General features: G+C 40.9%; 1 protein-coding gene across 2 annotated transcripts in view; it reads left to right on the top strand.

Annotated features, from left to right (window-relative positions):
• FHIT (fragile histidine triad diadenosine triphosphatase) overlaps window positions 1-15,575 on the top strand; it is a 535,739-nt gene extending 520,164 nt beyond the window's left edge. The window contains exons 6-7 of one of the 2 annotated variants that reach the window (XM_062008358.1): window positions 8,098-8,201; window positions 15,264-15,575. In XM_062008358.1, the coding sequence (XP_061864342.1) occupies window positions 8,098-8,199 (102 nt within the window). In that variant the 3' untranslated portion in view covers window positions 8,200-8,201; window positions 15,264-15,575. The remainder of the gene's footprint in view (window positions 1-8,097; window positions 8,202-15,263) is intronic. The other variant, XM_062008359.1, reaches the window with a different exon arrangement.
• Window positions 15,576-15,806: the final 231 nt, after the last annotated feature.

The raw sequence follows: 15,806 nt of genomic DNA, 5'->3' as shown, positions 1-15,806 counted from the left end.
AATTTTTGAATCACTGACTCTCTCCTTGATTAAAGTGCTTTTCCTTGATTAAAAATAGCCTTTTTCCAAATGAGTAATATTGCATGGCAGGCTGTGCACACAGGATAACATTTTCTCCAACGTTATCACATTGATAACATTGCCATTTCTTACCTAGGTCTCTATTCAACACATTTCTCTTATGTAGGCAGCCCTCTCTAGCCGATGCCATTATGAAGCTCCCTAGAACTGGCTACCTTTTCTTCCCAGGTGAGGAAGACTGCAGAGGTGTTTATAGCATTATCTGCTAACTAGAAGGATAATGGGCATGGTGAAAATATATCCAAACACCTTTATAGATTCTTGCCTGGATTCATATCAGGTTGTAAATAGCAGTTCTCTCAAGTCTTTGGCAGGGCTTCTTACTCCAGTGGATATTCCTTCAAATATCTCCTTTGTAATATGCTCACTTTCCAAGAATTCTATCTCAGTTGGAGTCCAACTGGAAGTCTGTCAAGATTTGAGCTCTTCAGGGTGCAATCTACATATTTCACCGAATGGTAAATGTGTTTTCTATACAACTGTCGCTCTGCTCATGGGCTTACTTGTCTTTTATACTTTCAAAAGCAAATTTTTTAGGATACCTTTTATATTTATCCTTTTTTCTTATCATTTTTCTATGCAGAATTGTTAGAAACCAGCATTTGCAGATTTTATTTTATCAAAGCACTTAAACATATATGCTTAAGGGTTTTACTTAACCTTTATGGGTGTTCCCACAGAATTCTCTTCATCTAAGTGGTTTTCTTAAAAGGGTGCAGTTATTTATATGTCCATATGAAGTGTGAGGTTCAAGTCTTTCTCCAAAGCACAACAATAAAAATGAAAAAATATTTGCAGTCACTATGACAAAGAGTCAATAGGAGGGAAAAGAACACCACTCTCTAAAACACAGCTTTGATAAACTGAGGTTTCTAATGGAATATATGCTTTGCAGCAGCTGTGAGGTGGCAGCTTATTTCATGCAGAAGTGGTGAAACAATTGGAGAAGTATTTTCCAGCAGATAGTTAAAAAATTATATCTTGTGTAGACTGCAGGCAGCTCAGGCTCCTTCTCCATATCATTAAATAACTTTTATTTAATGCAGCAAGTAAAATCCACCCCAAAATCAGGGATTCATGCAAATGCAGATATTGGTATCATACAGAATCTTAAGCAAAGTCAGCAGATGAGAAAATTATAGGATGTGGGGTTTTTTTCTGCAGTGTTCACTGTAAATTAGAGCAATTCAATTACAGCAGTCTTGTAGCCGTAATTAAATATGGAGATGGGCACAGAGATGTGGAAAGCACTGAGCTGCTCAGGCTGAGGAGCAGGAGCAACGGTAAATGAGGCTAAGAAATGGGTCCTGGTCCCACAGCAGCTGGTGAGGACATCCAGGCACATGTGCAGAGTTAACACATCATCTTGTAGGTAGTCTCTTAGGTGGTCAAGTAGGACCACACCACACTTGTCTCTGCCTGTGTTTTGTTTTCTGAGGCCCTGCCCTAAATGATTCTATGATGGTGAGATGCTTGGGATGAAGTTACACCACATCTGCTTGCTGCAGTGCAAGAATAGGGACAGGGTTGTGCTGTGGGTGTGTGTTCATCATACCTCTCAGGGTCCATAAAGGACTTGGAGGAAGAAGTACGTGGAGCAGCCCTGTGATCCTTTTTGTTTCCAATCTCTGGAAAAAGGTTGCACCTAGATTGAGGAGATGAGACATTCAGCTTCCTTGTGGTTCACATGTTAATCTGATGCTGAAATATCACTCTGCAGATTTCACCCAAATGTGGGAATTAAGTTTGAAAAACATACCTGAGTATCCCAAGATGTATTGGTACTAATGATCACCAGCAGCTGAGTGTAATGCCCAATACCTCATCCAAAAAGTCTCTTTTTTTTGTTAGCTACTGGTTTTGATACTATTACATTTTGTAATCACCAAAGCAGCCAAGTTTTGTTGTGTTGCTGCAGTTTGGTGTAATTACTCTCCATCACTATAATTTTTCTTTTAGTTCGATGCATTGGAGGTTATAAACTCTTAACTACTGACAGTAAATATTCATGGGGAGTGAGAATAGTGCTAACTATCATAAAAGCTTTTTCCACCAATGTTTTTGGATAGTACTCTATATTAACACAACTTGCTTTTCTGCTGGTGTTATGGCAGAAGTAGAACACACCATAATATAGATGTTACTTGGAATAACAGCCATAGACCCAGGTCCCCTATAGTCTGCTGCATTAAGAATTCTGGGCTACACTGCAAAGGGCAAGGAGGAGAGGTTCCCCAATGCGAATGTGTTATAAAACAATATTGTGTTTCCCTTAAGAATTGCAGTGATAAAAACATAGAGCATTCTGCAGCACTAACAACTTTAATAAAATAACATAAAGCACAGCTGTCAGGTCTGCCAGCATCTCACACTGGGAGACATGAGTGAGAAAACGAACACTTTTCACAAGCTGAAATATTCAAAGAGCTCCACTGTTTACAAGTAATCAAGACTGACAGTCATAGATTATTGGTGGAAGAGCATTTTCTGCTTGAGGTGAAAGAAGAGGATAATTTATCAGGAAGCCCAAGAAGTCAGACATCACTAATGATCTGCTTGAAGAAGGGCATATCTTAGAAATAGTGCATTTATTTGTACTGCAAGGCAAGAAGATGTACTAAGTTATAAACAAGAGTCTCAGTGCTTGAAGAATGTTGAGCAGATACAGTGTGTAATTTGCTGGGCACCTGCGATTAGCGAATTGACTAATGTGTGTCACAGCACTTGTTCAGAATATTAAAAGAAAAAGCATAATAGAGATTGTCTAAAAGAAATGTTCATGCTCTCTCTCATCCTCTCCTCTCCTTTTGGAGTTATCTGAGCTATGCTCATCTGGGTGCTTACCTATTTGTTAATGTTTGCACTTCTGAGACACTCCTGTCGTACAACAATGGGTTTGACTTCAGAGTATTTGGGGCTTCCTGAGTTTTGTATATAAGAAGTACTTCTTATCTATCTGGAGTAATGCTTTATATCAGCTTGCTTTTTCAAAAACAGGCCAAGTACCAGTATTTTTAAAACAGTAACTAGCTTAGAGCTCTATAGGAAAGGTTTTATAGGCTGCCAGCTGTCTGTACCTTGGTATGTGCTCTGGCAAGGCTGCATGTATAGGTAGATCCCCCTCTCAGTCCCTGTGCCATGTCCTGCAGGAAGAATTGATGTCCAAATACCCAGAAATGCTGCTTCCTTTCTGGGGTGCAGGCTGGAAGGGAAGGATTGGGTTAGAGTTAGAAGATTAAGCTCATATCAGTGTAAACCACTATGGAGATCCATCTCCCAGCATCACCCAAAGCATATATTTTTTTTCTTCTTTTTTTGTTCCCCACCCCCAATCATGATAGCTTCCTTCTCATAGTGCAGGGATTGTAAATTTTAGTCTGTATTTGGCCAGCATTCCTGTAATGTTGCTGAGAACAGGCTATGCTTCCCTGCGCTTCTCCTGCTCCACATCTGCAGTGACCTAGGCTTCAGGGAAGACAAGAAGTCTTCTACTTCCCATCAAAAACTGCTTGTCAGGAGAGCCCAGTGTCCCTGCAGGGCTCTGCAAAAGTTCCTGTCACCTCATGGATGTCTTTGGAACACCCTGAGCAAAATCTATACCTTTTACTTAGTGTTTTGCACAGAAGTGACATCATGTACCATTTTCACTTCACTTGAAATAGAAGTGACCTATCACAAGTGGAATTGCACATGTTTGCTTGGGAAGGGGTTCTGAAGGTGAATGGTTTTGTTGTAAAGCAAGAAGGACAATGGTTGTTGTTTACAGGCCTTTGGGTCATATGGAAGCATTGTCACAGGAACCACAGAGAAAGTGGTCAAAATGTTTTTGAGAGGATGTGGATCAGTCAATCTCCACCTCTGTTCAGGTTGTCCAGGCAACTCTGGGCAAAAACTTTCTCTCGGAAAAACATGTTAGGCAGATGATATGGGCTCTGGATAAGATTTGGTTTCTTTTTATTTCTTTTTTCTTTTCCGAGCTTGCAGAAGTAGAATTGTTCTGCAGGAAGTATCACAGACTTCAGGCTAGTCTGTGTTTGAATAAATCTGAGTAAGGATGTCAGCTCCATCTTTTCTGTCCGACTGGGGAAAAGACCAGGGGGAAATCACTATTTTTTACAGATGGATAGCTGGCAAATAGAGGGGGGGTTACCTTTTCTTTGGGTAGAATCTTAGTGTGTTCTCTAGGCACAAGAAAGCGTTGTTTCCTCTGTGTAATCCAAACTTTCAATAGCACGTCAGATGTTTGTAAAGGTGCACGGCTGGGACTTGGATGTGTGTATGAATATGAATACCCTCCAAGACACAGAAGTCCCATAGAAACAAGTATCGACTGTTCTGTTCGTTTCCCACCTGAATTCTAAATCAATACAATTTAGTACTAAAATATTTACATTCTTCTTTCCCAAAAGTAGCTTTACAACACAGCCAAAATATGATGGAGACTTTCTTAGTGTCCTTTTGTTTAGAAAGACAAAAGTTTAAATAAAATAGCTTTTGGTTACAAAGGTACTCACATGGAGAACCTGGTTGAAAAGTACCTTTCATAACACATGAAATAACCAAGTGAGACAAAACCCACAATATCTTGTCACTGTTAGAGACCACTAGCAGATGGTAAGAGAAGATTTGAAGAACCAGGCAGGTGCACAGGTGTCCCTTTGTTGTGTTTTCCAGTCTCCATTAATTTGTGCCAAGTAGAATCCCTAAATTAGAGGTGGTATCCAGTTCTGGGCTACCTAGATCAAGAAAGAGAGGGAACTGCTAGAGAGAATCCCATGGAGGGGCTACCAAGATGATGAGGGTACTTTCATCTGAGGAGGAAAGGATGTGAGACCTGGGACTGTCTGGCCTGGAGAAGATTGAATGGAGATCTTACCAACATTTACAAATACCAAAAGGGTGGATGTTGAGAGAATGGGGCCAGTCTTTTTTCTGTGGTTTCCAGTGACAGAACAAGGGGTAATGGGTACAAGCTGGACACAAGAAGTTCCACTTCATTACTGTGTGGGAGCCCTGACACAGGTTGCCCAGAGAGATGGTGCAGTCTCCTTCTCTAGAGGTTTCCAAACCCACATGGGTGCATTCCTGTGCAACCTGATTGAGGGGAACCTGCTTTAGCAGAGGGTTGGACTGGATGATCTCTAGAGATCTCTTCCAACCCCTACCATTCTGTGATTTTTCTTCCATTTATTCGTACTGTTGACCTTGAACCTATGTAATGTTTAGCACCCAGAACATCATATAGTAATACTATCCATAATTAAATTATTGTGCTTCAAAATGCCTATCTGTTTTGACTTGTACTCGAGCTTCAGAGTGGTGGTAGCAAAGAAGGATAGGCAGCCACCAGAGATGGTTACAGTGCTGGTTTCATAATATCAGAAACTAAGTGGCATTGGGGTGATAAGTACTTATTGCACTTCAGGAATTACGCTGTAAGAGGTTTGAACACAGAATAGTTCTGGGATCCTGTTTGGGTACACCTAGAGATTTTTTTTTTTCCCCTGAAATAATATTCATCTCCAAGTCAGTTGAACAATGAATACATTGGCAGTAATTTAACACTGCAGTCTGTTGTTCATCGTACCCAGTGTGTCCACATTTTGTGGACACATCTTTTCCATCGGAGCAGCACATGAACGCCTGCGGCAGCTGAGAACGGTCAGGCTGTGCTGAATGCTTCTGTGCTGGGCTGGGGCTTGCTGTGTGGGACTATGGGCTGTGTACCAGGAGCCAGGGCTGCTGAAGTAGGTTAGGTATCCAGGCAAGTTTCAGAATTCATTGCTGCTCCCCATATATCTGTTTTAACCTTAAGTCAAAGATTGATTATTTTTAAAGGTTAGCAGTTATGTAGGGAAAGAAACCCTTTCCTTTGACAGCTTTGAGAAGGCACGATGGTCTGCAACTTCACACAGTTTTAATTTAGACAACAACAACAGCCATTTCAGGATATGCCTTCTTATTATTGTTTACTTCAGTTTTTTTGAACAGGGAACAAATCCAATCCCCGCTTTACTAGTCTCCTTCGGGAGTCAGCTCTCACCTGGATTGCACAGAAACAGGATAGCAAGGGAGAATGGCAGCCAAATCACGTCACTTAAAGCACTTCTTTCAGGTTAAACAAGGAGACCTTGAGGAGCAGAAGCTGCCCTCCCTTGCTTTCTAGCTGTTGCCTGCTGTATCTCCTGCTGATGCTAGGTCAAATGAGCAAGACATTGCTTTTTTAGAAAAACAGCTCACATCTCAGACAGAGAATTGATTTACCACCCCTTGTCTTGTCCTGGTGCATGCTCTTGTGAAGTGTAAGTGCTCACAGCCCAGGCAAAGTACAGGGTGATGTATGCTGTTTCCTATAGCTCCCTCTCATTGCCAGCTCAGCTGTGGTACCTATACCCTGTATAGGTGTGTGCGGTGGGTGAGAGCAGACACATGGACACAAAGGACACATGTTGACCATTTATACGCTGTGCCACTTCCTGGCTTTTAAATCATTCTCTATAATTCTGTAGCATTATTACAAGATGGATTTATAATACACCTAGAGCTAATGTAACAATGAAGATTAGTCCTCTACTAGTCGAACAGTAATATACTTTAATTTGCCTACAGCTACTGTATTGTATTGGCATGAAAGGAAATAGCTTTCTAATGCAGCTTCATCTGCTAGGCAGGAAGAAATCTGTGCAGCAGAATGTAAAACTACGTAGGACTATAGCTGGCAGCAAAATTCAGAGTAGGAGAAACACAGCACAGATAAAAGTATTTGTGAGCTGGATGTATGCTAACAATCCTACTTTATTGCTAAACGTGCCATATATAGCAATGCAGGTTGCTTGGCAGGTTCAATAATGCTTCATCTTCTGTACCAGAATTTGTCCAGGAATAAAAGGTGTAAATTCATTAGTTTCAACTTTGGTTGTGACATTAACAACAAGTTGATATTATGATGTACCTCAGAAGCACTGAAGCTGTTAATACGACCTATGCTGTGCTCTGTACCTAGAGACACACTGGAAATCTCAATACTGAAACCATTAATGCAAACAGTTCTGCTGCCTGTTGTAAATGTAGTCTTCACTTGATGAGTGTCAGGCATTCTTTGAGTGGATTTGTGTAAAAATAGTCACTGAAATGCTGGCATGTTATATTTACCATAAAATAGAAGTCCTTTCTTCTGGAAAGCAGCAAACCCATCAGCTTCTCCCTTCTTCTGAAGAGGCAAAAGATGTATTTAAAATCATCATGTCTGTGATAATCTCACTTAATACTTACTGTATATGGGACAGAACTTATTTTTGTGGGCATACTGTGCAAGCTAAGGGCAAAAATTAAACGTTTCACATAATTTTTAGTTTGTTCCCCAGAAAATCATCAATGAAATATAGTTATGTGTAAAATAACAGGTTTTATTTCTAGATCAGGAATGTGTCTCACTTTCAGCAAGGGCAAGGAAGGACTAATAACTTGCATGCAGGGAGGGAAATTTATCTATTCAGAAAACTACTGATATAAACTGCCAGTGGGAAACAGCTGTAACAGGGCCTTGTTATCACAATAGGCCTTTGATGGGAAAGGGAGCCCCATGGGCAGAGTAAAAGCCAGAGAGAAGATTTTACATGAATTACTGACAAGGTGTCCAGGCAGCTTCTGCCTAGCTCACTCTGCTGATGTAATGGGCACTTCAAAATACCTGAGTGTGTTTGCCATCCTATTACCTTACCTACCAGCTTTGCAACAAAGATTCACAAGGTATCTCACCGTCGACTCAAAAGTGAACTCTGTCACTGCCTGTCACCCATCCTGGCACCTTGCGTTATCATCAGAGCCACTTAACTACTGTCACTGCTCTAAACCAGAAGCCCTTACCCTTCATGACCAGGTCCCTCCAGCCTTGCAGGCACATGGAGTAGTCAGATTGGCTGCATATAGGCATGCCCTGAATTTGATGACAATTTGGAAGAAAAAAAAAAGGGAATCAACAGACCTGTCTTTTTTTTATCTTCTTCCTCCCTCAAGTTGCAACGACACGACAAGGAGGATTCTCCTGACAAGTGGAGGACAGAAGAGGAAATGGCAGCTGAAGCAGCAATTCTGAAGAAGTATTTTCAGGAAAATTAGAGGTAATGATTTATATACTGACTTATTCCTGCAACACTGAAAACTCTATTCAAGTCACCATAGGCTTCTCGAGGACAGAGGGAGAAAATGTTGGGAAAATATGCTGGGAAACTGCCTTTTCTGCTAAATTTTCCACTGGACCTAAAAGAAAAAAAGATAGATTTGCAGGGAGGAACAGAAAAAAAGAAAACACTTGGAAGGCAATAGAATTGGTGTCTCTAAAAATTGAGAGTTTTTCATTTTGTACCTGGAGTCCCAGAAGCCAGATTCTTCCAGTAGAAATGAACCAGCCCCCGGAGATCAATATGAGTTACGCTGGGATGTACGCTGCAGCAATGATGCCAAAAGCTCCCTCTCCCCTCTTCCCCATATGTTGTTTGCCATCTTCCAGCACTCTCATTTCTCTGTCATTTCTGACTGTTTCATATTTTTTCCTCTGAAGGAACAAAATCCCATAAATATCCCTCCTCTCTGCCTGTGACTCACTGCTTGCAGCTCAGCTAGAGAAATCTTGAGCTCAACTACACAGTCTGCACGTGGTACACTTCAGTGTCAGCTCTCATGTCCCATGCCACTCTGTCATCTCCATTAGAGCTGGTTCAATGGGCTCTTTCCTCCTTTTTTTCTTGCATGATGACCGTGCTCTTGTCTTCTCCAGTCAAATGAGCTGTGCCAACACTTCTGTGGACTGGCACAGAGAAAGCTGTGTAACACTCATAATTCCCATCTGTGAAGGAAACTTGTCCTCAGCATCTGGGACATAGGGACCCCCAGAGTTTGGACTACACAGTCAAGTTTCCACGGTGGCTGCTGGATTTGTATTTAGACACTCACTTTTTACCTTCTCAGAAATATGTTTCTTATATATCCTCAGGTAATGCATATGTAAGTACTCTTCTCCATGAAGGGAGGCATTATGTATTATCTGTGGCACGGTAGCAAATAAACAGCACTTAGGATAAAATTGTTGTGTAGTTCCCCATTATGTTTTGGGTTGTTTGGAGGGGTTTTCTTGGTCTGGTTAGAAATGAATTGGAAATACTTTTCTGCAGAGGTCTCAAAGGGGTTAGCATTAAATCCCCGTGTAGCAATAAAATGTTCTTAGGCTCTTCTGATACTAAACACAAAGCTGAATAGATGGTATAAATTCACTCCTGCAAGCAAATTCATATGGCTGGACTTTTATTTCCATTTATTATGAAAATAAATCAGCCTGTGTCTGCATGGATGACCTCTTGATAAGTTCTCCATGGTATTAAGGTCATTACCTTTCCTAGAACAGACTAGTAAATTAAATCTTACTGGCATCATTACCATGAGAGTATTTTGCCCAGTACACAGAGTCCCAATCCGTGATTTCCAACACAAGGTATCACTGTCAATCTCTTCTCCCTGACATTGTTTTGTATCTGAGGTTTAAGGCTCTGAACCCCAGATAAAAGTATATCTGAGCACCTTCTGAATTTCTCAGCCTTTTTCTACTCTCTTAACCTTGCTTCTCAAGTGACAAAGATTTAAAACTTTTGGCAAATTAACAAGGTTGTATGCATCCTTCTTTGAAGCTATTTTTGGTTTTCACCTAAAAAGGATTTATTTTGCCGTTTATACATTTACCTGGGTGCCATTTGGCTTGAGTTTTTTCACATGGCACAGGGAGTCAGAAGGAGCTGAATGTGAGTGTTCTGAAGCCAATAAATAGCAATTTTTAAGGCCTCATGCATTATTTTTCTCCTCGAGTGTTTTGTTCAAAGAAACCTAGCTCAATTAGATTAGCCTGGCCAAACCATGCAAGTTGTTTTTCAAATCCTTCCCAGGTACTCTTAAATTGATCACAAGTCCTTCACCAACTGTCACAAGTTCCATACAACTTGACTAGGTACAGTAGCACCTTTTACCTGTCTGATCAAGGAGGACTTACAGGTGACTTTTTGCCTGAGAAATACTTGAGCAAGGCAAGAAGCTCTTGATTCTCTCCCTATGACTTTTGCTGGGGCTGATCCATCTTGGCTGGTTGTGTAGTCCCAGCTGAGCGCTTCTGCTCAGAAATAGCCAGCCACTTGCTTAAAAAAATTAACCCCATTGAGCCCTGCTAAGTTCACACCTTTGAGAAAATAATTCCCTGAAAATAATTTATTTGTGTGTACAATTGTTGAAACTGAAATCAGTGAGTGAATTTGTGTCTTGTATGTGTTTCTGCTCTTTCATAGCATGTCCCCATGCCACTGTATCCTATCTCATTATAGAAGAACTTGTCACTTCTTGAACATCCCCAGAATGTGCAGATCTGTGGGGCTACCTCAGGGCACTGTGTCTGCAGAGCTGAATTTCAGAGGAACTTTATGTGGCTCTAGAGAAGGAGAAGAAAAGGGTAAAAAAGTCTTTCTGTAGATAGAATGCTTTATATATCATTGCCCCAGTTAGTGACTCTCTTGCTTAGGAACACCAAGATTTGACCTCTTTAGGAGTCATTCCTTGTTCAGTGGGGGCTGTCATGGTCAGCTGCATTTGATAAGTGACTGCTTTTTGAGGTGGATCCATGGAGTCTTTACTCAAAGAGCAAGATTTGATGCTCTGTCTTAATTTCCAAGCCTGTTTTCAGATGCACCTTTTAAATTTTCTTACTATCTATAGCTGGGTAAGTGTTTTGATAGTCTGGTTTGTGCATTTTAAATTACACATGCCAGCAAAAAGGCTAAAGATTAAAAGAGTTACTAACCTTCAGATAGTATATGAAAAATGTTTCTCTTCAAAGGCAGTTTCACTCTGTGGTGTTGTTTCTGAAGAAAAAATCAGGCTGCACAAGTTTCAGTAGAAGTTTTTCTATTTTCTGCATAACTGAAGTAATACTTTTATGCCATTAGAAAAGTAGTCAGCCTTAAGTATGATGTCAAAATGTCCCTTTGCATAAAGGGTTTGACAGTGATATTCTGTTGCCTAGTGCTTTTGAGTTACAAATATTCAATAGCTTTTAATTGCTTAACCATCTGAATACTTTGTGTCATTCAACATGCAAAAATAATTTTTAAATCTTTCCAAATAATGTGGGCTGCACAATTGTGCAGGATTTCTGATGTCAGTTCTTTCCTTCATCCCCAGTCTTGCAGTGTTTCTGGAGAATATATTCTTTTCAACTTTGTCAGAGAATATGAATTTTATTCCATTTTTTTCACCCCACTGCAAAAGAGACAATTCTCCTTCTTTGAGAGCACTCATCCTGCCTCACAGCTAACTCTTCTGCACCAAGTTCTCAGCATGTGTGAAAAGATGGTCTTCTATTGACTTTAGCAGGAAAATTACCACTGTTAGCTGCAACTGACCAGAGGGAATTTAAACTGGTAGTTTGGCTTGCATCTGATTTTGCTCCAACACCTCTGACAATCTGTGCTGCATGCATGAGAGTGAGCACCAGTGCAATCCCATCACTTTCCTTAAATTTAGGCGAGTAATGATGTCTCAAAACACTCTTCTTTGGTCGCTTTACTGAAGAAAACCTGTCCTATTACTTTTGACACTTTAAACTGAACAAAACTACTATATAAAAACTATACCTTGGAGTGGGTCCATAGAGCAGATCTGGGACATGCCTTGCAGTGAGGACAGTCCACCTCAGAGGATGCTGCACCTGCAATGTGGACCACAGAACATATTGTCCCCTGGGTGATGGGTGCCACAGTAACAACGCAGACATGGCCAGGGGCATGTTCTGCAATAGATGATGCTCCTCCTCTGTGGGCAACCTACTGGCAAACCTCTTTTCATAGAAAATACAACATGCTGTGGACTCTGGCATGGGGCATGGCAGCAGGGGAAAGGGGTTCAGCAGGCAGGGAACCTTCAGTTTCAGAGCCTCACTTCTATATGCAAGGTAATTTTTTGAGTGCTTAAAACTGGAGTTAGACTCAAGATGGTGCCTGGTCCTGGGGACTTCCCAGAGAGTGTTGTCAAGAGCTATTCATGGCTACACTTAGGAGCTGTTTGCGTAATCCCTAAGTAAATACACATCCTAGTAATCAGCTATAGATTTCTCTGCACTCCAGACTTAAGTGCTATTAATTATATCCCCCACTCAGAAGACTCCAAGAACTGTTAATTAGAAAGCAGGAGCTGACGGTTTGCTTGTCTCTGTGAAGCTATTGTGACCTGAGAGTGAAATACAAGCTTCAAAAGAAACGTGTTTTATGAAGGTCACCTTGGAAAATATCATAACAATCTGTCTGGAGAGTGCAGCCCTCCAAGTACACATTTCAGTGTGACATTATGCTTTAAGTAGTTGGAAATAGCAAATAGAAGATGGATCAGATCATAGGGTCTATGCTTTTTCACCCAAAATTCTCCTTTTTCTGCAGTAAGTACATACAAAGCAATCTTCTTGTCATTTCAATGGAATGCAAGGAAAGTTTATATCAATAGAAATCCAACAGACAAACATAATCTGGCCCTTGCTGCTATTTTTGAAGTGTAAAGCATCCAGACCCACCACCTCTGCAGCAGGGAGAAGGTCTATGCACAGGAATTAAATTATCTCTTTGAGGGAAGATGTAAACAGCCAGAAGTAGTGCAGTGACTGTGTACGGTAGTAATACCCAGCCTAGAAGGCTCAGGGCAAAAGGCTTCCCCAAATAAATGTGGTGTGCTAACACACAGCAACCTCAGCGTCAAGGCTGATGTTTTTTTTCTGGTTGAAGCATATAATTATTCTTATGAAAACAAAGCTGAGATAAAAGCTAGCTGTGCTTCTAAGTGAAATGCCTTCCTCCTGCAAGAGGCCAGCATAAACATGATGTCCCACTCACACCTATTCCAGGCTTCTATTTTGAGGCTGTAAGTAGTACTGTTCTGAAAGTTACACACCTCATTCTCTGGACTTCCATTTCCCTATAGGTGTCTCTTTAATTCAGCTGCAAAGAGTGCATGAATTCCATACAGCACTGCTTGGATCCTGTAATTACAGCTACAGTAGAAACATAGTGGCCAGAGACACAGACAAGGTTGTACTTCATAAAGGCAAAGCAGCAAATGTATTACTGTTAGCAAAGAAAGCTGACAGAGGGCCAGGCGTTCTCTTAACTTGCATATCCAGCAGCCTGAGTGCTTACCTAGGCTGTCTGTCAAATACAAAGTATTTTCAGTCTGATCTATTCTTGATTCATCATGTCTCATGCTCTGAGAGAGGAAAATGAGGAAAGCCGAGCATAAGCGATGGACGTTGTGTCCCAGGACTGAGGATAAAAGAGTCAGAGTACAGAACAATGCTGAGCTTCAAATGAGGATGACATCAACTGTGGTCAAGTACTTTTAGACCCAAACCTGTGCTAAAATGGTGCTAATCTCTTGCCCTCCAAAACTGCAAAAGGATGCACTTCTTAAGCAGCCAGACCCTCCTTCAAGCAGATTCACAAAACACGTGCCAAGTAATGTACAGGCTGCCATCAAACTGTCAGTCAAGAAGGGCATACAATGGAAACTGTTGCTCAAAATGCCATCGAAAGGGGAAACATATGTTTCAGTGAGAAAAGACAACCAAACAAAGAAGTGGGCGGCTGGGGAGTTGCAGCCGCAACAGCAGCAAAGATCCAAACCTCACACACAGCCCCGGGAAATGAGTTTGGGGGCCGTGCCCTCGTCTAACAGTTGGGTAACAGCTTTGTGTTTAATAAGCTGAAATAATTTTCTGAGGATTGAAGCCAGCTCTAAACATGCTCTGAAGTGAAGGTACAAAACTGAAGATACCAAGCAAAAAGCCCACTTCAGGCTCAATTATTAGCAGAGGTTTGTATCATGTTATCCTATTGCTGTAGCTGCTGCATAATAGAACTGCCCAGAGAGACACTCTCACCAGCAACTCAAACGTGACCTTAAAGCTTAAAAGCTGCCTTTGTGTGAGTTTCGGTATCTAGGCTGTGTAGGTGGAAAGGCATTAATAACTGCTCCAGTAAGTAGTTATTTGAAATAGGAAGGGGGTGATGGACGTTGGAAATATATTGGACTGAGAACACTTGAGGCTTCATTGTTTACCAGGATGTCAGTCGCTACAGGAAAGGACAGATATGTGCAGGGGTAAACCAAAATGCCTTGTTTGTGTTAGCACCTGGGGCTGCTTCAAGCCTTCAGTTAACACTGCAATAACAACTGGCCAGGAGTTGGTGCAGAGATTTTACACACAGCTTTCAGAGCTGCAGTCAGATACAGTTGTCAGACTCTCAGCTATTTCTCTCCTTCAGGAACACCTTCCAGGTCTGTCATGGCACCTATTACAGGTTTTTTTCCTAGGGTGGACCACCAAGAAGTACATAAAATTGCAGAAAATGTGAAGAAATACACCATTGTGTGAGACTGGGGGCATTTGCAGGGTGATGGTTCCAAATCACTGGTTTGATACTTTGGCATTAAGTAGAGTCCTACCACAGGGTCAGGATAGATGAGGATATACAAGAGATGATGATTTTGAAAGAGCATTTGTAGGAGCTTACATAAGAGATTGTGTGCCCCAAAGACTCTTACATGAGCTTATTATAGCAAAATTGATTTGAAGAGCAAGAAGCTGTATGTGATGACACAAGATACCCTTTCTAATCCTTTGTTCCTATGACTAGTGGTTAACAGAGCTGGGGACTGTGCTGTCTTACTCTGGGATATCAGAAAGGTGGCTTTACTTCATGTTTGTTTTTTTGCAAGCTGATCCTGACCTCCTTTAGAGGGTGCTTTGTGACTTAGGAATGAAAAGCACAATGTGAAAGGTAGGTGTAAGTATTATTTGGAAGTGAACTTTATTGAGAAAGTAGATAATAAATCAAATAAATGTTCTCTTTTCTTGCTCTGATACATAATTTTAAAATAGTTGTGTGCAAGGATTTTCTCCTTTATTGCACAGGCTATAATAGGAGCTGAAATGTGCTGTGTGTGGATTTAACGCTGAGCATTTCCTTTTGCCTATCACTGTAGGTGTTTCCTGTTGGAACGCATTGATGAGCTCTAACTCGTTAGCAAAAGTCTTACATTTTGTGGTACTAATACAGATCAAAGATACTATTATATGTAACTTTGTTATGTTTGATATTTCTCAGGTGACAAAGTGTTTGAAAAGCATCCTGTGACCTAAGAAGCATCCGAGAAAGACAGACCCCATCCTCCAGTTCTCAGTAGCCCCGGAGCTGCAGCTAAACAATTTTATTATCTTCTACAAATGCGGGATTCTTCCATGAAAAATTTTATTGGACCTTTGGATGTCATCAAGCTGGAATTTCAGCTGAGACAACTAACAGCATTGAATCAAAATACTGCTCTGAGTAGTAATTCATGTTTTTCTGAATTGTGTGCTTGGGAACAAACCTTTTAAAATCATCCCTTGGCCTAAATTGAAATAAAGTGCTGGCAAAATCAGGTAGCTACTGAGTTTAGTACAAAGTGTTTACTCCATGTTGTGCTTTTTGATTTGGTTATTGAATATGAGCTATTATATCATAGAAAAATTAGATCTTTTAGCAGTATGGCAATTCATACAACCCAAGGCTTTGTTACAGGCTAGCCAAGATAAACTTATAGAGTTACTGTTTTGTCAGGTAATGCGGTATAACAAGAAATATAACACTTCCTAAGATCTTTCCTGT

The sequence above is a fragment of the Colius striatus genome, chromosome 15 (assembly GCF_028858725.1).
Source record: "Colius striatus isolate bColStr4 chromosome 15, bColStr4.1.hap1, whole genome shotgun sequence".
Taxonomy (NCBI): Eukaryota; Metazoa; Chordata; class Aves; order Coliiformes; family Coliidae; genus Colius; species Colius striatus.
This window is presented reverse-complemented; position numbering and strand designations above follow the sequence as displayed.